The sequence below is a fragment of the Poecilia reticulata genome, chromosome 1, assembly GCF_904066995.2.
Source record: "Poecilia reticulata chromosome 1, P_reticulata-male-v2, whole genome shotgun sequence".
In the NCBI taxonomy this organism is placed as follows: Eukaryota; Metazoa; Chordata; class Actinopteri; order Cyprinodontiformes; family Poeciliidae; genus Poecilia; species Poecilia reticulata.
The window spans coordinates 9,444,188-9,467,830 of NC_088830.1; the positions used below are offsets into that span (position 1 = coordinate 9,444,188).

The window sequence follows — 23,643 nt, forward strand, 5'->3', positions numbered from 1 at the left end:
GAACACGACTGAATCCTTTCACCTTTCAGAGCTGTGAGTGAGTCATAGCAGCTCTTATTACGGAGAAAAAGAGAAGATGGCAAGAGAACACCAGGGACCTACTAAAATCATACCTTGACATTTTGAGATGCTTAGTGTTATTTTTCTTTTCTAGCCACGTGTACAAAAGGTTTACTCTTTTTATGAAAAAAAAATTAAAGAAAAAGCCACTTAATTCTGACAGTGACTTGCTTGAAACAAGTGAAGAAAGCGATCAGATACACATGGATTTGTTAGAATGACATTTCTTAAATGAGCTGATGAAAAGATCAGTTTTAAAAATGCAGATAGATATGAAGTTGATCAACATGAACAGATTCAGTACTCTGAAGTTGAATCCTGATTGGGGCAGATTAGCATGTTCAAGATCCAACTAAGTCTAATTTATTGATGTTACAGAGTTCAGTCTCAGCACACCCCTGCAAATTCACAAAAGACAAACCGAACCTTTACAACTCGTTGCAGTGTTGTTTTTTTTCTGAACAGGTCCTTGAAGACACAAGACAGAAAAAAAAAAAAAACCCAGCTCTAAACATTTGGGGCAAGGCGAGGTACAAAGAAAACTCCCCGGAGCGAGAAGGACCCATTCTGATGTTTGGTACTTCTATCTTTAGTGTCGCTGCAGAGAGGTTAGCACACAAAACAGCAGGAAGTGTTTTTTCTGTGAACAATGAAACTTGCAAGTTTGGGCTGTGCATGTGTGAAACATGGTTTTCCCACAAAGACGAAGGAAACCACCAAAAGGAAACTTTCTCCACTGCAAACCATTACGACTAATGAGTAGTTTGTGGCTAACGTGCTCCAATGTGTTCACAGCGTAATAATAAATGGAGCCGCAGGTGCTGCAGACCACCTGAGATCTCCCATCAAATATGGCGAGTTATTGGAGCCGAGCGCGCTCTCAATCTGTCCTGAGTGTGTTCACACCTGTCCATTTGTGAAGAGACCGCCATGGATTCTCGTTAATGCCAGGTCTGAGCAGGACTTCAGTCCTGCGGGAAAAGAAAATACGGAGAAGCAGCAAATTTGTGGTTTTTACAGTGAACACACGTCAACATAAATCTGCCAAGGAACTTTTTCTACAGACACAGATCTAAGAACAGCTAAAGGTTTGTGTATTTAAATTAGACACTTTACATGAAAAAGGCATCATGCTAATGCTTATCTCTCCTCCTATTGTGTGGTATCAATTTACATGGCTGTAAAAAAAATGGTTCAAACTTTGTATAACTCTGGCTTTCACAGGTTTTTTTGTTTAAAAAAATCCTTAGCATGAGCACTGCAACTTTAAAAAAACATCTCACATGCCTTACATACATGCTTCTGCTACAAGAGTTGTGTAACTACAAAGAAAGTATATTCATTCATACATAAATAAATGAATATAATACAACTATATGTAGTGACTGACAGTGTAGCGTAGTTGTGAGTTGGTCTTTTTCTAGTTACTTCAGCTAATAATACTTTAATCTCTTCAGGACACGCTGAGATTTTGAACGCAGCATTGACCTTTCAGCCCGATTCGGTCACGTGATTATCAGTGCTGGACAAAGAGGATGTTGTCTTTGACCAATTTATCGACCAATTTATTTAAGTCTCTGTCTGCGGGGCTCACACCAGCTGTGTTAGAGCTGCTGCAACATGTGTGAGACATAAGCAACAGCGTGGCAGCGACATTCAAGAGACCTTTTCAGAGTCGGAGGGTTTCGCCTAATAAAGGCGGTGTTGCTCTTGTAGAGTTCTCCTGGTTGCGTTGCTATTTTAAAGACTGCATTTGCCTTCATGCTGCTGTCAAACGAATGTCTTGTTTTTAGTCTATGTTAACAAATGCTATGTGGTGATGACCCACAGTACGGTTTTAGGGTTTGGGTTAGGCTATAGAAGAGGTTCCCAAACTGTGGGGTGAGCCCCCTAGGGGGAACGCCGTGCCATTGCAGGGGGGGCGCGGGAAGCCGTCTGGATGAAAAAAAATTAAAAATACATGAACGCTGTATGCGCTGGGTTTTTACCTTAGAATGGCCAGCTCTCTGTTATTCCTCTGTCAATTTGATATAGTAGGGGCTTCCACACTTCCCATATCTGTGTCCTCTGTCACTTTTTATCAGCAGTTAAAACTGTTTAATCCGTTGTTAACATGTGGTAACCTATTTTTCCGAGCCGCATTTAAACGCAACGTGAGCTCTACGACGCTTGCGCTGGGTTTACACTTGTGCGGCAGCGAAGGAGACCTGCTGCTGCTCTGCACATGTGTGTTAGGATCATGGCAGCAAACCAGCAAAACGCAAAGAACTTTTCACAGTTTTTCCCCCAAACTAACCGACTGAGTAAAGCTGTTGGATGCAGGTAAAGTTAGCTAAAATGACTAGCTAATATCAATAGCTAAATCACCTTAAGCTTGTTAACAAGTAGCTTGTAGGCTACTGGTGTTGTTGTCTATGTTCAGCTGCGATTCATTTTGCCCCCAAAAAAGTTGATTTCCCCCCTTGTTCGTCTGGAGCCGGTGCTGAGTATAATGGGGAGTCTCTAAGAATCCACCCCCCACACACACACACACACGCACACACACACACACACGTTGTTCAACCAGACAGCTATTTGTAAGCTATGGGGGGGGGGGGGCAAGAAATAGTTTGGAAACCACTGGGCTATAGAAATGGATGAAAAATAATCAGGTGTGTGTGTGCGCGCGCGTGTGTGCGTGTGCAGGGGTGTGTGTGTGTGTGCGCGTGTGGGGGTGCGCAGGGGTGTGTGTGTGTGTGTGTGTGTGCCTGGTTGATGCAGACTGATGTGTACTGCGTCAGCCAATGTGGCATCATTAGTTAAATTAGTTGCTTCCTATCCTTGGAAATATCCGAACCCTTTAGGTATGGGACGTCCTTTGTGCGAGATTTATCTCATTTAACTTAATTTATGTCATCCTTTTTTCTTTTTTTTTTTTGAGAAAACTGTTTGTGTTACCGTTTCCTCTCTATCGCCCCTCTCACATCTTTCCATCAGCTCTTTCTCTCCTCATTGTCTCTTTCTTTCTGCACTCAAAGCAATTTTTCCTCACCCATTTATACTTCCCCTGTCCTCATTTTTAAATTGAAGTACATGAATAATGGGGATACAAATATCTGCTGAGGAAACTATCCAGCCATGGCAGTGGGAAAAAAAATGAAAGAAAAACAAGTGTGTGAGGAAACACCACAAAAAGGAAAAAATAAAGATCTGAACTTTCCTCGAACACAGGAGTAAATAAGTGAGGCAATCAATAGAAATCAAGATTGAGTAATGATTCCCAACCAATCAGAATTAAGGAGACGGGGGATTTACACCCAGCAGGGCGGGACGAAACTGTTGATGTGAAATTAACAGAAATAGTTTTTTTCTACATATTTTAAATCCAAAAACCTCATTTCTGGGGTATATGATCCGTTACAAGACAGCCTTGTATTTTTTTCAAGGGAGTCTTTACCTGACATCTGGGTTTTGCCTACGTTTGCATATTTTGGTAATTTTTTTTTTATTATTTTGATTGGTCTTTCCTTATTACTTCTGTTTAGACATTTTGTGTTAACATTTTAATTTCTTCTGTTGGAAATATTTTTCCAGTTCCCCTCTCCATCTCTCCCTCTAAACTTCAGATTGTCTATTTAGACAAATTACTATTTTCATAACTTTTCCTTGTTTCTCAGAGAGAGGGTGAAAAGCATGTATATATATATATATATATATACTAAGACATACATTACAACTGTGTATCTACTGTGCATTTGCATGGCATAGGAAAACATGAGACTTTCATAAATTAACGCTAAAACATTACCTTGCTTTGTATCCAACACAATAGCATGAAATGCTAATTGAAGTCAAGCCAGACCGACCGTTCAACTCTGCTGCATTAACATGGCCACTCTGAGCAGATGAAATTGTTCCATCTATTTTTCCCCGAAATTAAATTTATGAAATTACTGCCAAATTTAGCAGAAATCACCCAGTTATAGCAATGCTAAAATCTCATGATAAGCTATGCAAACGCTCCATCTCCACCGCCGAAAGTCAAGTTGCCTCCATAAAATGGAACTGTTGAACTGATGGCAGCATCATCCAGTTTCTGAGTAATTCTGCTAGTAATCACTTAACCATGTCACTCATATAGCATTGGGATATAAGTCTCATATAGTTAGTTGATTCTTAAAATAGCAAAAGACATAATAAATAAACAAAAACACATTGAAGCTCTGTTCTTGCACATTAGACAAACCGATTTTAAGTCAAAAGCGACATTCATACTTTAAAGATGTAACATACCTGAAGTTGACACTGACATTTCTTCAGGATTAGGCTGGTACAACTCACAATACAATAACATACATAGCCTGAAACCAAACAGTATTACTGTCTCTAATTTCTCTGTTCATCCTCCCGTCTCTTTGCCCACACACATTTTTATCTTTTTCCACATCTAACTTTCCCTTCACTTATGTTACTTACTTTTCCTTCCCCCATAAAAAGAAAAATATTCCTAAATAAACATTTCCTCCCGGCCTCTATGGAGTTTTTATGACAGTCTAACTCAGTGAGAGTATAGTCACTGCCTACAGCAACGTTCTTCCTCTGCTGCACCAAGAACAATGTTTTTGTTTTCTTTTTCTTCTCTGCTGTTTGTTTGCATGTTATTTTAGGAACACAGAACAGTCCATGTGAGCTCAACCCCCCTGCAGACCTCAAATCAGCGCCGATATGTATCCGTAATGTCTTTGTTCGCATTGAATGGTTGTTGACTGAAAATATTCTGTGTCATCTCTTTTGTGTCTCAACAGATCTTTCTAGATGCCAACACAATCAAGCTGGGCAACATCCCCCTGGGCAGTGCCGTAGACCCTCTGGAAGGGGCCCCTCCAGGCACCACTTACACCAAACAGACTGTGTACGAGCTCTGTGCCTGCGCTAATGGCAAGCTCTACCTGTCCCCAGCTGAGGAGGGATCCACCTGCCAAACCACTAGTAACTTTTGTCTCTGGAGTTGAAAATTAGAGGCTCGTATAGAGACGAGACATATGGACTAACGAGCTTGGAGCTGACGCTGGCCAACAGGCCGCAGGACGAAGGAACGTGTGTGTTTGGATCTAAGCCATCGACAGCTAAGGGTCGGAATCAACGAGGGCCGACGCATGGCGGACGGTTCACGCATGTTTGGCAACGGAGTGACCCGGATTCACAAATGGTAGGCAGGTGACGGTTGCTAAGAGACGGAATCAACAAGAACTTGGGACTCGGTATCAAGGAACGGCCCGCTAAAGGACTGAGTCGACATGGAAAAGAGCCTGTGTGAGGCCGGTGCCAGCAGCACACAAATCAAATTAATAAGGATTGGTCTGTGGCCAACGCGAGTAACGAGGATGAATGACTTGGCAAGACACAAAAGATGGTTTTTATACTGAGACCACTCATGGACATAAATGGGCAGTCTAAGGCTTGGGCTTTTGTCGGCCGTCTCTTCCTTTTGCACTTCGCAGCCTGGAGAGACCCTCCAAGCCCTGAGGATTATTCATGGGATTTGCATTGTTTGTTCACTGTTTGACCAAACTATCAAGGAGAGAAAAAAAAAAAAAAAAAACGAGCTTTTGTTTTGTTTTTTTCGTTGGGTAAACAGAAATAATTGTGAACTGAACATACCACCCGGGGGAGGTGGACATGTGCTCCTGGTTAACATATCAGTTGGCTACGGTGACAGACGTGAGTGAACACGTTGGCTCAGCCCAATGGGTAGCTAATACAATTTAATCAGACAATGATTTTTGTCTTGTGGGAAGCTAACGGCTGCCCAATGGACCAATCTATACCAGAAAGGCCTTCCCCCAATGCCCGTCCCTTTTAGTCTTTCAACCCAACGTTGTTACGTGAACCTTTTGCATCGGTGTACAAATGATAGTAACAATGTTCTCCAACCCCACTTTTCCTACTGGATAACCAATGCAAATAATTGCGCTTTAAACCTTGCGTTCGCCAATTTTTTTTCTCATGGATTTCCAACTCTTTAATAGCTTTTATCTCCTTTCGTTGTTTTTTTTTTATTTTTTTATTCCCTGAATCATGTCTTTTGCTTGTTAACCTCTTGACATCCCTTGTATACTTATGTTCTCACTCATCTATCAGTATATCCCCTTGGCTTTTTTCTCTGTTCCTTGTTTTATATTTATCCAAATGCGCTTGACTGCTAACAAAGGCAGATTGTGGAAAACGGGGTGGAAACAAACATCTCTTTACAAGTGAATCAGTTGTACTATAAATCCTTGACTTCAACGTTTTGAATCTTTTCCTCTCCTCCCTCTCTCTTTTCCTGCATATTTTAAAACCAAAAACATCATCTTTTGGGTATATGATAAATTGAAATTAACTGAAAAAGATGGAGAAATGTGAACTTTAAGTTAAATTGAAGTTCATATGGGTGCTATAGGGGGAAAAAATAGACAAGTTTTTGTAATTCACTTAAACTTCCAGTAAGAGATGTCAGTGCAGGTGACGTTCAGTCACGTTAATGAGAATTAAATATTTTCTTCTTGGTTTTTTCCATCATATTTGAGAAAGCTTTTGCTTCTGTACTTCTTTTCAAACACTCATTGTTCAGTGAGCTCAGTTTTATGATCTTTACTAGGCTTGCCTTTGTCTGCAGAATATCTGCTCTCCCTCTCTGCTTCTCTTCCATCAGAAAGGACTCATCTTGTCTTTTTATCACATTTTTACTTATCAATCATTCAATGACATATATTCATATTGTTTCCTCCATCCTATTTCTTGCATGCCCCATTCATTACTCTTTTTTCTTTTTTTTTTTTTTGACATTGCACGCTTTGATGCCAGGAAATCCGACCCCTATTTTGAAACCCATTTTAAAAAGTGCGGCCGTATCACAGGAGAGGTTGGGAAACTGAAACGCATTTCTTCAACACTCTGAATGATTTCCAGCTGACTAATCTTTCACCCATCATCCGCGACGGTTCAAAATGATAATAAGCATTCACGTGTGGTAAAAACCTACGGGCAATAACTGTGGATGGAGGTTGGTTGTCTCTGTGTGTGTGTGTGCGTGTGTGTGTGTGTGTGTGTTGACTCAACTGGAACAAGGCCCTGAGGCATTCTTTCTTTTTCCTTTCTTTTAACAAAGTTATACACTGGTGCCTTTGCTATTGTTGGTAAAAGCACATCACAGTCGGAGGATTCTCACTACCCTCAGCGGACCATCCGTGTCTCTGAACTATTATCAATCTGCCTACCTATCTATTTAATTTTCTGACTTTTTTCCTTCCCTTTTATCCTCATTTTGTAGAACTCTCAGTATATCGCCAGACAAAAAAAGAAAAAAAGAAGAGAAAAACAATTCAATCCTAGTTTAAAGTTTGGATTTTAATTTCCTGATGTGTTCCCTTCTGGTTTATTCTTGATAGTAAAAAAGCACAACTTATGCCATGTATATAACAATACCAATAATACAAAATAAAATATTGTTTTTAAAGAGAATTCCTGGAAGTGGTGTTGTCATTAAATCTTTTTGACTTCAGTTGTTTCCTAAGACTTTTTCCTGACAACATAGGTTATTCTAATCAAATTATTTTTGCACACATACCTTTGAATGCTTAATTTGACTGATATTTGCATGTGGACACTGTTTGCTTGATAGTGTAATAACCGTTTAACATCCATGTTGTGCTAAATACAGAACAATGAGATCTTACACTCTAGTTTAAGTGGATCCATTGAAAGGTTTAGAAACTGTTTTAATTTTATCATGGTGTAAATTACTACATTTATATTGTGGTAATGGTTTTTTTTTTACGTTGAGGTACTAAAAACAGAAACATTCTGATCCCATAATAACACGGAGCAGCTCTGCTGTCCTTGATCTTTTTTGAGTAAACATTTAAAGTATTTTTCCACAACAAAGTGTGTATGAAATTGTAAATGTACTGCACACTAAGTTTATATGAAAATATTGTAGCACAGCACCACCAACACAGATGATGTTTTTTTTTTATTTGTAAAAACATTTTGACTCAGTTAAATAGCATTCCTTTTCTTGGCTTCTGTAAAAACCTCATAAACTAAAGTTTTATTTCACCTGTGAGTCGTCTGACGTGGACACAAACAATAAGAAGGTGTTGAAAATATGTCAAATTGATTATTATTGACATATTGTGGGTTATTTTCTATGATGCTTATGATTGAAATTTAAAACGAGGTTATTTAAAATGCCCCATGCCTACTGGAGATCATCTATAGACCATCATAAATCCATTAAACCTGGCCTATAAAACGCAAGTTTTCAAGAAAGATTTACAAATTGTTCAGACATTTATTCAAGGCAAAATGCATGAATTATTCTACATGCAGTGTAGAGTAACCCTGCTCCAAACTCTGCTCACTCCAAAAGTCTTTTATTAAAAGGACTTTAAACTGTGATGTACCTTAAAGCCGTTCACCATCCTGATCCTCATCTGAAATGTGTTTTCTTTTTTCTTTTAGTATACTTCATAAACTTCAGTTCCTGTCTTTAGCCTCTGTATTGTAGAGGAAACAATATTCACATGGAGGTTACTATTCATTAAAACTAATATGATTGCGGTTCAGTTTACCATTTATAAAATGTATTTCTACGCTTCGGAAATCAACGTCTTGATGGAAAACCTTAAACCTGGACCCAAAAACATTTTCTATGTATGTCATAAAGAAGTTGTGTGTGCAGTGAAATAGAGCAAAACACAGTTAAAGCACAAAAATGGGTTACTTTGAAAACGACGGTAGTGGATTTATTGACTGCAGCGATGTAAAAGCAGTGTTTCTAAAATATAGAAGAATATAATCTAGGGAACCACATTGATGCACTCCCTGTTGTTGCTGATACGTCTACCTTGATGATTTTGGTCTTTTTGGACTTGTTCCGATCACGTTTCCACCCACAGCGGCACATCGAAGCAGCAGAGGTCACCTTGGAAGTGGAAATGCCCCCCAGTAGCCGTTCTTGTTGGGCTCTGAGAGCGAGAGCAGCTTGATGTTGTTATTGTTGTCGGTGTTGTGTTGTACCGCAGCCACTGGAGGGAACGTGAACTGCCCTGGGCTGTCCGATCTCTTTTCAATGAATGCCAATGACACTGAGGGTATCTAGGATGAAAAAAAAAAGCACCAGCAAGATTTATTTCTCTCGTTCAGCTTGGTAAAGCAAACTCATTCATTCATCCATGAATTAATTCTCAGAAGGGAGAGTTATTACTCAGATGATCAGATTCGTTGAGCTGATTTGCACTTTTTAAAGTTCCTGGTAAACTACGCATAAAATTGTTGTGAGATGTTGAGATCATCTGACGCTTTTGACGTTTACTTTATGCTGAGCTAAAGACGAGTATCCACAAACCAACTTTCTGATGTGCTATTTGTACAGACAGGACATGCTTGCACATGAAACATGGAGCCATGGAAATTAACAGGACAACAAAATACTGAGAGACTAATTATAAAATCATATACGTTGCGACATGAATCTGTTCATCATGTAAAGTTGTTGTGATTTGGCATAATATAACTTCAAATGGATCTAGTTGAGTTGATTTGAATTGAGCTGCATAGAATGGAAGAAGTATTGCCAGACCAGTCAGTCAGTGTTTGCCTGTTCAAAGCTTTCTATGGTTAAAATGTAGCAGGAGGGAGAACATTACACATCCACATATTTGTAAATTTAAACAGCCAATACTAAACTGGCAGTAAAATGAAAATATTTTTGCGTTTTTCTGACATTTCTACACAGTTTTGTTTAGCAGCCTCCAAATGTCATAGAACGTAACACATAATCGACTCTCTATCCCCCAGTGGGTGGCAGGACAAAAACACTGACAGCAGGACGTACCCCTGGGATTTTTATTTTTTTATTATTTTCATTTAACTTGATTTTTCTTGCATTACTTCAATTTAGCTGGTTCAAACTATGGACCCCCGTGGTAAAAATGCCACGGAGGCGATGAAAACTCAGTTACCCATCCACCGTGTTGCTGAACCTGCACTTTTATCTTTAAAAATGCAGAGACCCGGCGCTCGGCTTGCCCTGCGACTCACCCCAGAGGTTGCAGGGTAAATTGTAATGCCAACCTTCACATCCGCTGCATTAATCATTTGTCTCTCCGGGAGGTGACACAGAAGACAACGGAGGGACAAAGTGTGGGATTTGTGTGGGCTCCCTGGGTGCCCGTTTCCTTCTCAGGAGTTTGTTTCTTTCACTGGGGAGTAAACGGCGCAAAGTATTATTGAACAGCTTCTTCTCTATTCAGATCCTCACTGTGCATGGGGTTTGCTTGGTGCTCTGTTTATGGTTTTTAATGAAGTTATAATTGGCTCTGTGGCACTAGTAACTCAGTTGCTACCAATTACCACTGAATCCCAATCATCTGTGTTTGTGTATGGATTAGTAATGACTTCAAGGTGTATCCCGTGGCGTTTGAATCAATTTCCCCGGCTATGTCAAAGTGATTCATTGCAGTAAGAGCTTCCTTGTGTCACTAAGCAGTGATTTGTGTTTCCATCTTTCGTTCATTACCAGCCGACAGTCTTTTGGTCAACGCCATTAACCCACAACTCCACAACAGAATCCTGTTCAATGGAGGTTAAAATGTTTGCATTTATTTGTGTGTAATGTAAAAACAAATCAACTTGGTGATCAAGGCGGGGGGGTTTTTTTCAGGCACAAGTTGAGTTTATTAAGTGTTTTGACAATACAGCTAGGCTTCCAGCCAACTGTCTTGCAAATTTTTTAGCAAAGTTTAGAAACGTTGAAAAAAAAATGTAAATATATTTTATTATCCATGTTTCTGTCTACTGGTTTGGAGCGACTCAACCAGGCTACGCAGAGTGTGATTTTGTCAGATGTTGACGCTACGCATGGCTGTAATAAACAGGATGTAGAGGTCACAAACTAGCATGGAGCACAAAATGGAGAGAGTCCCACCTTCCCAGCTGTAGGGTTAAAATATTCTCAAAGTTTCTCTAGTAAGGCACAGACCCACCAGTGGATGGGAGTGTGTCTCCCTTTAAGAGTTTAAATTATGCAATTAGAGAATTAGACAGCACAGTTTCCATCCATCCATCCATTTTCTATACACCCTTGTCCCTTAGTGGGGTCGGGAGGGTTGCTGGTGCCTCTCCAGCTAACGTTCCGGGCGAGAACAGCACAGTTTCCCTGCAGCAAAATGATCCTAGGTTCAAATCCTAGTCTGAGGTCTTTCTGGTTTGAGTTTCCATGTCCTGCTTGTCCAGGCGTGGGTTCACGTTGGGTACTTCCTCCCACAGTCCAAAACCATGACCAGTATGTGACTTGACCTGTGTGTGTGTGTGGGTGTGTTTTCAAAATACATGAGATCTCTGATTGAAATTGTGGAAAACTGTGAAAGGTCTGACAGGTCAGCGGGTTCAGAACCAAAAACGACAAACTTCGGTTAGAGAGTTGTGCTTCAGGGCAGCTTGTCTCCTTGGCAACCGGGGCCATGGGGAAGTCGGGCATTTCTGTCAGTCAAGGCTGCAGAGGATAAGATATCCATACCATGTTGTATGATTAAATCCTTTTCTTACAATAAATAATCAGTAAGTTTGGCTCTTTTCGGGGTTAGGCTGTCATTTTTAACAATTGTTTGTTCTTTTTGTTTGTTTGTTTGTTTGTTTGTTTGTTTGTTTGTTTGTTTTTAGTGTGACAACAGAGAAGAGAGGGGCTGTAAACCTCTAGTGCAGCATGAGAGGTAAGAGACAATGTTAAGATGCTGCTACTCAGACTGAGGAGAACTATAAGGAATAAGATAATGATTCTATTACAAGCCTTGTGTTTTATGGTTTATTTCTCTATGAAACAAAAATGGATCATCCCATTTATCCCATGCTGAAAACTTAAGCTTAGAAGTTAGAGTGAAGTTTAAATCAGGGACTGCATGTTGTTAATTCAAATTAGTCAGTGCAGTTATTAGATATGAAACTATGTTAGACCTAAAATAAACTGTTATCCTTGCTATAGGCCTTTAAAGTAATGAATGAATGAATTTGTTTTGAACATGATAGAAGTACAAAATCACACACGTGAACAAGGAATGCAAGTAGTGGATCATTTCAAAATCAGTCATTGTTGAGTGTTTAGATGGGACACAATAAATTAATAAATAAATGGATATCTAAAACCAGCAGTAGAAAGAAGCCAAGCTTTGTGAATCATCCTCGTGTACACGCTCAAGAATGCCAGATGTCGCAGCTGCAAATGACAGAGAAACAACTTACTGCTTATCCACGGCCATCGGTGGTCATGCTAACTAGCTTGCGTGTTCACGGCAGGCTCAGCTGTCACCAGTAGTGCAGCAGAGAGCAAGGAGGAGGATGTGAGCTGCACATGCATAAGCCTGATTGACAGCACTACGACCCTTCTCTTGGCTCTGTTTAGTTGTTTTGAACCTGGTGCAGGTGACAGGAGGAGCTTGGCTTTTATTCTTTTTGTCACAGATCATCTGTCTGATATCGGACATTGGGACAGTTTTAAGAAATATGTAAAAAAAAAAAAAAAAAAAAGTATATTTCTAAATAAAAGTTACATACCGTAGCATTCAGAGAGACATAGAACAAGAAGAGAGTGATTGATGAATGAAATTTTGGTAACACTTTCTTTGAAGGAGGGTGAATTGAATAAGACTGACATAACACCGTCATAAACATGACATAACTCCTGTCATGAACATGAATAAACCTTCATGAATATTTATGTCTGTTGTCATAAAGCGTCATTCGGTAAATTATGACACTTTTAATACAAAGTTGACATTATTCAAAATGTCTGTTATGACAACTTGACATTAACCAAGAAATCATTACTGATATAAATTTGTTATAAAAGTATTACTGATTGCACTTTAAAAATTAGGTAACTTTGTTATTAAAGGTCAAGTTTAAACAGTAATATTCATGAAGGCTTATTCACCCCCCTTCAAATAAAGTGCTACCGAAATTTTTTTCTGTCTCCTGCTTGCAAGCAGAAGTTGTACATTTTTTGAGAATTTTGTTTTCTTTGTATGCCACTTTAACACAGATCTGTTTTTTTTTTTTGGTTTAATATCCAAATATATTATTATTATTATAAGGTAAAAATAATCTTTTGTGCTTTTTATCAGTAAGATGTTTCAAAAGCAGAAACGCAGCATGACAATGTCACAGCTCTCAAAACAAGTCCAAATAATCATCTGTTCGCTCGTCATATCTGCATCATTGGCTCCAACCTTGCTCTGCCGAGCGAAGTCGTGTTTTCAAATCAAATTTCAAAAAGCAGGTTAAAAAAAATGTGACAATGGCATGCAAAGCATTTCCAATCAATTCACTTGATGTGGCCACGACATATTAAAGGTGAATGCATTTCTCTCATTTTAGACCAAATTCTGTTGAAAAAGTTTCACAAAAGTTATAGAAATACCTCATCTAGTGAGTCATAGCTGCAAAATGCACTACAAAAGCCCATTTGCGATATTATACAAAGTATTTAACTTCATTTCTCTGTACGACATACGTCCTTTGGTGTGGTGAAACAACTTATTCATCTGTAAGTCTGGAACCAGACATTACACAAGCTTTGCTTCTCATGAGGTGTTACAATGTGGGTCGGCCCGCTTTGGGGATCTATTTTCATCGGTCTAAGTGAAACTGGTCAGCTGTGTCTCTAGGAGGCGCAGTGGAGCCAATTCTAATAAATATATAGTCTTTAATGTGTGAAAAAAAATCAGTTTTTTTATGACACTGTAGAGTCTGGTGAGTTTTTGGGCACATTCAGGCTCCCATACATGTCCTGCTTTTGGCCAAAAAAGACGAAACAATGCAGTTTCTAATAAATGTGATTTGCTTATAAATATTTACCACATTGTGAAGTTAAGTCCTTCAAAGACAAATGGACCAATGTGCGGTTTTTAATACATTAATCTGTTAGTTTATGGTTTTAAATTCTGACATTCCAAATTCACTAAAGATCCACAACAGATGGATTTTATATTTTCTTTGAATGTATGGCTTTACTGTATGGAAAATATGACAAAAACATGTTATTTTAATTTAAATTAAATCACAGCTATTTTGTAGATTTTGAGTTACATAGAGGGCATCAAGTGAACAATAACAAAAGCCAAAGCTGGAAGATGAGTGAGGTTTAGGGAGACACATCAACTGTGATAATAGAAAGTGATGCTAAACCTAAGAACCCTCATTAGTCGCTCCTTTTGCTTTTTTCTTTTCATCCAGCCATGAGCATTCAGCAATTTACTCCAAAATAAAGCAGTGGACTGAAGAAAAGGAGAAGAAAAGAAAGCAAAGGCTCTTCATTTAGTTTTCCATCCAGACCTCATGAGGAGGAGAAATTGGAAACAGAGACATGTCTCTGGAGACCTGGAGGAAATTAAATACTGAATTCAATGGGCAGACGGACTCAATCACGCCGCACTTTTGTAAAATTACTTGGGAATTGAATCCCTTGCAGCTTAACTGGGGATGTTATTGCTCTTGTAGCTATTTCTGTTTAACTAAGCCTGGGCAGAGGTCGGGTCACACAGTGTACGTCCAACACATCAGGCGTCAGCTGAGTTCCTCACAAATAAACGATCTCAGACGGATTCATTTTATTACTAGAACGACCTGTCGAATACTCTCCGTTGTCAGAAACGTTCAAATCTGAATGTAAGGACTTGTGCGCTGAAATGCAGACTCACAAAATGACTGCGTAAACACACGGTCCCCACAAGAAGCAGTAGGTCCCCACAATGTAGTATGTGTCAGGAAAATGGTCCCCACAAAGTATTAAAAACAAACACACACATACAGCATATTACTTTGTTTCACAAATAAACAGAATATATGAGTTAGAGCTTCTAAACTCATTTTCACTCTGACCTTTTACAGCATGCATGGATTTATTTGAAACAATATAGGAATCGAACACTAATTATTAATCTAAACTATCATTTAAAATGATCTTTAAGACATTTTCTCTTAAAATATTTTTAACTGACTTAAATTAAGTTGAACTTACTTTGCCTCAGAAAGCATAAAAGGTGTGATCCTGATATCTGCTTTCCTTTTCTTCCTTTTTTCTATAAAGCAATCTTTTCTCTAGCTACTCGCTCAGATCATGATGATGCTAATTACTTGAACTGAAGGCTTCTAAACTTCTTTTAAGTCAACATTTCATTTAAAAAGCTTCAGCTGTTTGGTGTCTTTGGTTTCTGAAGTTAACACTGTGCTTTACAAAACGATGACCTGCGGTTTAAACCTCAGAAGGATTTTTTAATTTTTTTATTGAGGATTATGTTTGAATTTTCTAATTCCAAAATCTGTTTCTAAATTAATTTTGGAATAGATTTTTTTTGCCCACCCAACATCTCATACACTTCAGTCAAGCATATGAACTGAGTACGACTACAACTGACAATTATATTAGTAATTATGTGGGTTATTCTGCCGATTGATTAATCGGATAAAAATTAATTGGCACAGTTTTTTTTTTTTACATTATTAGAAATACACTAAAAGATGCAAATGAATAAATATTTCAGTTTCTTCTTTAATTAAGACAATAAACTATTTATTGCCTAAAATATAATAAGATAGCATTCTTGTGGTGCACTGTAAAAAATAATTATCTCTAATTTATGGTAAAATACGGTCAAATCCATATTCTACTGCCGGTATTTTACACTAAATTAGTGACATTTTAATAATTTTTTTACAGTGTGTATCTGAACTGGGTGAAGCTACAACTATACCTCTTTAGGAGTTTTGGAGAAAACATATTCCTAAGCAGAAATGCAAAATGTATTTCTATTTTGTACAGTTTTGGCTTAATAACGAAACTGGATATAATGTTTTTTCAGCAAATGGTACATTTTTTTAAATCTGTATCCTCCACTTAATGAGAGTAATCATTTTCTAAATCAGTTGACGATTATTTCAATAGTCTATGTAGAATATAAACTTGTTTGACTGTGGATAGCGACACTGTTGTTCTTTCACCTTCTGTTTTAAAATAAGTTTTGGCTCTCGGTGGTTCTCAGATTGATGCCGAACACAAACCAATCTCTTTTCTCCTGTAGGGAACAGTTTTGAGTTAGATGACTGAAATTTGGATGCAATTTAATGTTCCGGCAGGATATGGACCCCAAACTAAATGTTCGACAAAGCATTCTCTTTGGCTTTGTGTTCGACACGCACGTGGGAAATCTCTACCTTTTATTACTGCAGATTTTCCTTTCATTTTTCTTGATTTTTTTTTTGTCTGAAAAGGACAGAATGACAGAACATTTTAATGAAGAAAGAAAAACATTAAAACCCCTTTTTTTGTCTTCTTTATTTTGCTGCAAGCCGCTGGCAGCGAGGGCAGCGTATCCGCAGAAAAACTCAAACCGAAGGAGGCAGCGAGGGGGAAGCTGTGTCACAGATTGAGTTTGTTGTTGGGCTTTACAATTCTGTGGGTTCACCTTTAGCTGTGTGTGTGCATGTGTGTGTGTGTGTGCTGTGTGTGTGTGTGTGTGCTACTTCCCCCCACATGGACACATGTATCCTCTTCCTGGAATTTGCTGCCCCACCTGTCTGGGGAATTTGATCAATGTGGACACCATATGGCGAGGCTAATGATTAATGTTTACCCAGGCCGGAGCACACCTACACAGCTTTCCAGACATACAGGTAGATATAATCTGAGCTGATACCAAATCCCTTGCCCTGGGACAGAGACACCGATCCTGGGCGCAGATACATAAGATTCTCCAACACCCGCAAAACAGCGTAAACAAAGAAATTTGATTTTCTTTAGTCTGCGTTGGCCGCTGAAGCTCAAACCAAACAGAAAACCAAACAGCGCCGTCCTTTGTCAATACATCCAGTGAGAAGAGAACTGCAGACGTACAATAATTTGGATATTTTATTACATGTTAGAATGTGTTTGATTATATCAGTAGACATTTCTGGAGTTTGTTTATTCAGCTTGTTCTGTTTCGCTCCTTACAGGTAGTGAACTCGGCTTTATTCAAGTCCAAACATCTGTCTTTCACTCTGGCTCTTGCTCTCTTTCTCTGAGTGTGTGTGTGTGTATATATATATGTGTGTGTGTCTCAAACAGAAGAAATTGTAAAGAGAACAAGACTAATTAGGCCTCTCTGAATTCTTCTGCATTAGTGGAGTGTGATGACATCCAGGCTGCTCTGCTCCATAATGAGCTTTTTTTCCGGGAAAACCTTCAGATTTCTTGCCAAACAGGAGCACAGGCGTTCCCAAATACCCCCAGCTTCAGCTGTGATTTTGGGATTACATTCTTCGCACTTCATTTTTCTGCATCGTAATCCTTGTCAAATTGAATTTTAGATGACCTTATTAAGCAAACAACAGAGTAGAATACTTCAGCAGTAACTTGAGAGTCCAATTTTTCAAAAAGCCAAATGCTTTTAAAAGTGAACAAAGCCGACCTTGTCTGCTTTAATGTCTGTGTCTCGAAGGGTTTTAGGCATTTTAGATTTAAACGATTTTCATTGTTGTGGGTCATTTATATTGATGATAATCTACATTTCAACGTCAGAAGACTAAAGTGATTAAAAACAAAAGGAGGTTGGGACATCATAAGAAGAGAATCTCCATGGTAACCTGTCCAAGCAGTAGGAGGGAGTAAAGTTAAAAGCTCTCTGTGTTAAGTGCAGTTTACTTGTACTGCGTGATATCTGAGAATATATTCAGCGTTCAGCTGTGTGGTCCTTATACATTATATCAGCAAAACACAGCAGCAGTGAAAGGAAGCAGCTGAAAGTCCCTCTTTTCTAGACTTAGTTTGTGTTTTACTCATAAGAATGTATTATTATTATTATTATTATTATTATTATTATTATTATTATTATGTTAAAGTCCAGGACAGAATTTTCACCAACCTTTTCTATAAAATAACTTAAGAACGTGATACACAGGAACAACAAAAAAACAAAACCAATTTTTGTGCAATTATTTTTTCCCTAAATAAACTGCAAAAAAAATCTTGCACTGAGAACAAATCAAAACATATTCTTTGAGCTGGAGTGGAGAAACTGAAGTTCTAAAATAACAATAAAAGTTTCAAGAAGGAATCTAAAACTAAAGCGTTGATCTTGACGGCTACCGCTAACAATCAGAGAGAAACTAGAGCTGAAAAAAAAATCATCTGGTTTACCTCCCACTGAGAAAAACATGCAGGGTAAAAGTAAGAGGAGGCCAGTTAACTACTTGTGTAATCAGATCGTTGTACAATTTCTTCTTTGAGAACTCTTCCTCATAACTGAAGCAAATCATTTTGACACTGATTTTCCTGAATCTTCCTGTGATTCTTGGATGAACGGTGGACTTTTCTGTCAGCTCCCTCCTCTGGAGACCGAGACGCTGCAGGAGCCTCGTTTCATAACCTGCAGGAAGCAGTTTATTATTTAAAGGGTAACACGGCTTATTGGTGGTTCAGGAGCGGTCCAGCCTCTCCATTTTTGGGAATCGTACCTATATTTTCCCGTGTGGCTGGGTTTTTGGAAAGCATCGATTTTGAAGTTGTTGTGAGATAATTATCCATCGGTGGCGTCTGTTGTAATCTCTTCTGGGAATACTTTGATGATGAAGGAAATAAAATTAGTAACAAGAAGTAGCGCGTCGATATAATTAGCTTGAGGTAGATGTAAGTGTTTTTTTTTTTCATAATAGAAATCTGTGAAAACCTAAAACAAATAATATAATGGAGCAATTAAAACATAGAGCAGCTGGTGTGTTTCTTTATCTACCGTTTACATTGGTTCTGGAGTAAAGACTTATGTTTGCCGTACACTGTGACTTAAAAGTTGGATGAAAGGCAAAGTTACTGTTCAGATTGAGGTCCCTCTGAAAAACATCAGATCTGTATCTGAGTGAGGATCCAGTATTGTGAGTGAGGTCTGAGACTAATAAATAAAAATAAAAAAATCAATTTGTGGTGTTCAGACGGTTATATAAAGAAATCGGATATGGGCTTCGTGTTGACAAAAAAAATCAGATTTTGATTGATTTCTGTCATAGTTACTATCAAGATTTGTAAGTTTTCTGGTAAAAAGAAAAATCTGTGGTATGGAATTTAAAGTGATAAGTAAATGTTTGACATGATTCAACAATTGTTCTCTTTTGTCGAGACGTTTCGGTTCTCAGACCAGCCGGTTCATTAGAACGGCTCTTTCACAATGAAACACAGAAAACTGATGAACAAAAAGCAGATTAGACACAAACATTTACTTTTTTTACTTAAAGTAAAAGTTTTAAATACATTCAATTGCATACACTTCAACCCTCTCTGTTTGCTAAAACAAAAATAAAGTGGTATAATATAAATAGGAAAGCTTTAGATTTTTGGTTTTGTGAAAGAAGAACTCACACTAGTTGGTAAAGCAACATGTTTGTTGTCGTGTTTAGAGACAGAAAAGCCTTTTTCTTTATTTTTTTTCTGTGTATTCATTAAATTTTAATTCAACACACAAAAGCGTTCAGCTGATATGTTCAATAATTTACATGTTTTATATTCTATAGATCATTAGTGTTTTGATTCATGGAAACATTTCTTAGAGGACATTGTCACTCGTTTGAAATGTAGATAAAAATTCAGATAAAAAGAGCAAACAGATTATATATATATATATATATATATATATATATATATATATATATATAATAGCGCGACCTCATTAAATTCTGTTGTGCTCTCATAGTCTGTCTTTGTCACGTGTTACTGTGTTGTGTTGCTCATATAAGATCTCATATATTTGCATTCTTGTAGACTTCAGTCAACCTGAAAAGCTTCTTTGAACATGAACCTCCCGCTGCAGGCTCTAGGGGGCATCTGGAGAACACAGCAGCCACGATTTTCATAATTTTATGGTATTTCTATTTTATTTATTTATTTTACCTCTGTCCATATTGAATGAGTTCAAGCAGAGGGAAGCCAAAAGAAATACATCTCACTGAAAGGAGTTTTTTTTTAAGTATTGCTGAGCCCACGCAGAGCGATCCACAACAGTTTTGGTAGTGTGAGTGTTTTTTTGGGGGTTTTTTCTTATGCACTGATGCCTGGGGATGTGAGCTTGGCTATTTAAATATTGGTTTTCAGCCTCTTCCTTTGTCTAGTAAGAAATCTCCACCTTCACAGATTTTTTTATAATTTTTTTCCTGCAACTTTTCTTCTGTTGTGATTACAGAAAATAATCAGGTTTTTTTTTTCCCAAGTTTTGCGACTTGTTCTCTAATGGCCTTTTTTAAATGTCTTATTTTTTTTCCTCCTCTATCTTCCTGCATATATTGTCCATTTAAAAAAAAAAAATCTAACTTGAGCTCATCTTTCAATTTAATCAACAGTTTAAAACGTCTGCATATCAATTCTGGCCGAGCCTCTTAAAATGTACATTCTTCCTAAACTTCTGCGGAGAAAACGGTGCTCTGGCGGCGTTGTGAAGCACATTTCCATACGCTCACACAGACTCGTATTGAGGGCACAGAGAGGTTGGCTTCCATTTGCATGTGTCTTCTGCTAAGCTGAAAATTGCATTTGTTGATGTTCCTGGATTAGCTTATTTAGGATTTACTGGAAAGCGGTGGGTTGTCTAAACAAGCCAGAGAGGATTTGGCTGTGAAGCGACTGTGTGTGTGTGTGTGTATGTGTGTGTGTTTTTGCATTCGTGTGTGCTCCATGTAAGTGTGTGGGAGTTTTTTTTTTTTTTTAATGCAAGTGCATTGATGTGCTTGTGTTAACTTTTCAAAGCTCGCTCTCTTTATGCGCTGGATTATCCTATGCAAAGTTTGCCTTTGTGCAACAACGTTGTGCCAAAGTTGGGAGTGATTTTGTGCGCGTATCGATACACGGTGCGAGAAAGCGAATGTAGATAAATGCTGGATGTAAATGGATCTCTCTGTAGTACTATATCATCTTGACTCACACGTTCAGCTGGAGCATTGATCATGTCACAGATCGTTTTAAATGCCGTTATTCTTAAACAAGCTCCTGTGAGCCTCTGCTAACATCAGGAAGGATTTGTAGAGGCATTGTTTAAATCCATCAGACTATCATATCACTCATATTATTACAGCACTTTGCTAGATGACAAACGGTTTTACATTTTTAGACTAACATGTGAGAAGTGTGGCATCCATTTTTAGTCAGCCTCTCTGAGTTGATGCAGTTCTTTCTAGAGCCGCCTTTCACCGCCAAGACATTTACAGCAGACTGCCCTGCGACAGACTGACCACCTGTCCAGGGTGACCCCGCCTCTCATCTCACTGGAGATAGGCACCAGCACCCCTGCTGACCCCACGAGGGACAAGGGTGTAAAGAGGGTGGATGGATGGATGGATGGATGGATGGATGGATGGATGGATGGATGGATGGATGGATGGATGGATGGATGGATGGATGGATGGATTTACAGCTGACGCTCAAGGCTCACGGTAAAACTGCATTTCCTCTGTGAGATAATTTAATGTTTTCCTCTGTTTGTCTATTATTTGGCCGCCAGTTGGTTATATAGTCCTCACCCAAATCACTATCCCATAATGCACTGCAAGAAGAAAGGTGCAGATGAAGGAGTTGGTATCAGCAGAGAAACCTGTGGCATATTCACCGTTTCTAATAAATAACCAATTTGCTTTTGTGCAAATGTTGCTGATTTCTGAGGAAGACCCACATTTTTCCTCCTTTCGTCTCTCAGATGATGGACCAGCGCCGGTTTTCCCATCTGCATTTTTTGGTATTAAATCCCTTTGTGAACATCTCAGTGATGAAGGTTCTTAGTTTCCACAGATCAGAACTCCACACCAGTGTCCTTAACATGTCATGAAGCACACAAATAATTAAATATGTGCTTGTTCATGTTGCATTTGCAGGTTTTGGCTTCTTCTCAAATTGACTTTATTGTCTGTAATCCAATTTAATTTTGGCTGCTTTTATTTGCAAGATGGAAAAAGCAGTTTTTGAGTCTTACCACAAATTCTCCTCTACCTTGAAATCTGGACTTTGAAACATAGATAAATAATTGTAGCTTTGGTTGTATGTTTAGGGTTGCTGTAGTTTTGAGGTTTTCTTCCCTTCAGTTCTGACAAGCTTCCCTGTCCCTGCTAATAAAAAGATGCTTCCTCCTCAACTTTATATGTTGTGTTTACGGTGATGTGTTAGTTTTCCAGCACTCACCGTTTTTCAACGTAGCCCAGAAAGTTGAATTTTTGGTCTGATTTTGTTTTTTTCTTCCATATATTTGCTGAATTGTGGCAAACAGGATGTCTCATGACATTTTTTTTTTAACAATGGTTCTCTTTTTGACACTTTGGCACTACTTTAATGCCCAGATTTGTTTAGTTTATAACAACTGGGTGTTACAATCTGAGTGGTGAATCTCTACAGCCACTAAAGCTTTATGATGAGCTCTTTGCCAAGAATCACCGCATCATGGCTACCACACATTTTAAAGTTTCATTTGTCAAAAAAGAAAACTGCACACTTTTTCTTCCACTTTACAACATATGCGGCTTTTTGATGGTCGACCAGATAAAAGCCCAATAACATGCACAGACGTTTGGGTATGAATGCTTTTACAAGACGCAGTGTAAGTTGATGCCTTATGAATCAAAGGTAAATTTAATTAGTGTTTCACTCGGGTGAAATTCTTTAAATTGCAATAAATAAAACTGACTTTCTGTGACTGGAAGGTTTGCGTTTGATGCCGGCGGTGATGTTTTATTTATTCTGAAGTTTTTCTTGGAAATTTTTAGCATCTCGAGAGTCCGAAGTGTTACGTTAGAAAACACATCCAGCAAATATTGATCTTTCTAACTGTGGGCACACAAAGCGCAACTTGTTTCAAGCAACATCCTGGTCGACCATTTTTCTGAAATCCATCCGTCACATTGAGAGAGTCAGCAAGCGCTAAATAATGCAAGCCTGTGATCAGATCCATGCTTGTGGATTCTCATGTAAGCATGTTTTATTCACACGCTCCTCTCCGTATCCCTGTTGGAGGAGTTATCTGAGGTGAAAACCCGACTCTGGCTTTTCAGCCGAAGAGAAATTTGTTGTTTACGGCGCTCTTTTGATTTATCCTCCAGCTGTATGTGCATGCATGAGCCCAATGTTTCTGCTTTAAATGCATCTAAATGTTTCCTTGCTTAATAATTAGCTTATAAAATCATTGTACCAGAAGTAGCACGACGATAAAAAAAAACGAAGGCGCGGATTCATTAAGAGGAAAATTATGATTCTCATCATTCAAGTCGATAAAATAAACAGCGCTTAAACATTATTTTTTTCTTCCCCATCGGTAAATTAATAACAAAAGAAACACTTAACAACAACTGGAAAGTATAGTAAAATCAGAGGTTTTGTGGTGTTGGGCGAGGTAACATTAAAGGCTGAGTGGGTCGCAGTTATTCATGAGTATCCACCCATGGTTATGATAAGTGACATGTTGGAGTTACTGTTTACAAAAAATGGCACAATTACACAGTTTTAGCCCGTTTTCCTTCTTTGAGTCATTTTTTTTGGAGAATGCTTTTTTTTGTTGGGAAGTTTGTTCA

At 38.4% G+C, this 23,643-nt stretch overlaps 2 protein-coding genes across 8 annotated transcripts in view; both read left to right on the forward strand.

The window, feature by feature from the left end:
- LOC103462454 (zeta-sarcoglycan-like) overlaps nt 1-7,542 on the forward strand; it is a 343,126-nt gene extending 335,584 nt beyond the window's left edge. For both annotated transcript variants that reach the window (XM_081604948.1, XM_081604945.1), the window contains exon 8: nt 4,845-7,542. In XM_081604948.1, the coding sequence (XP_081461074.1) occupies nt 4,845-5,051 (207 nt within the window). In that variant the 3' untranslated portion in view covers nt 5,052-7,542. The remainder of the gene's footprint in view (nt 1-4,844) is intronic.
- LOC103469533 (uncharacterized) overlaps nt 1-23,643 on the forward strand; it is a 479,729-nt gene that overhangs the window by 439,822 nt on the left and 16,264 nt on the right. The gene's annotated exons all lie outside the window — the stretch shown is intronic.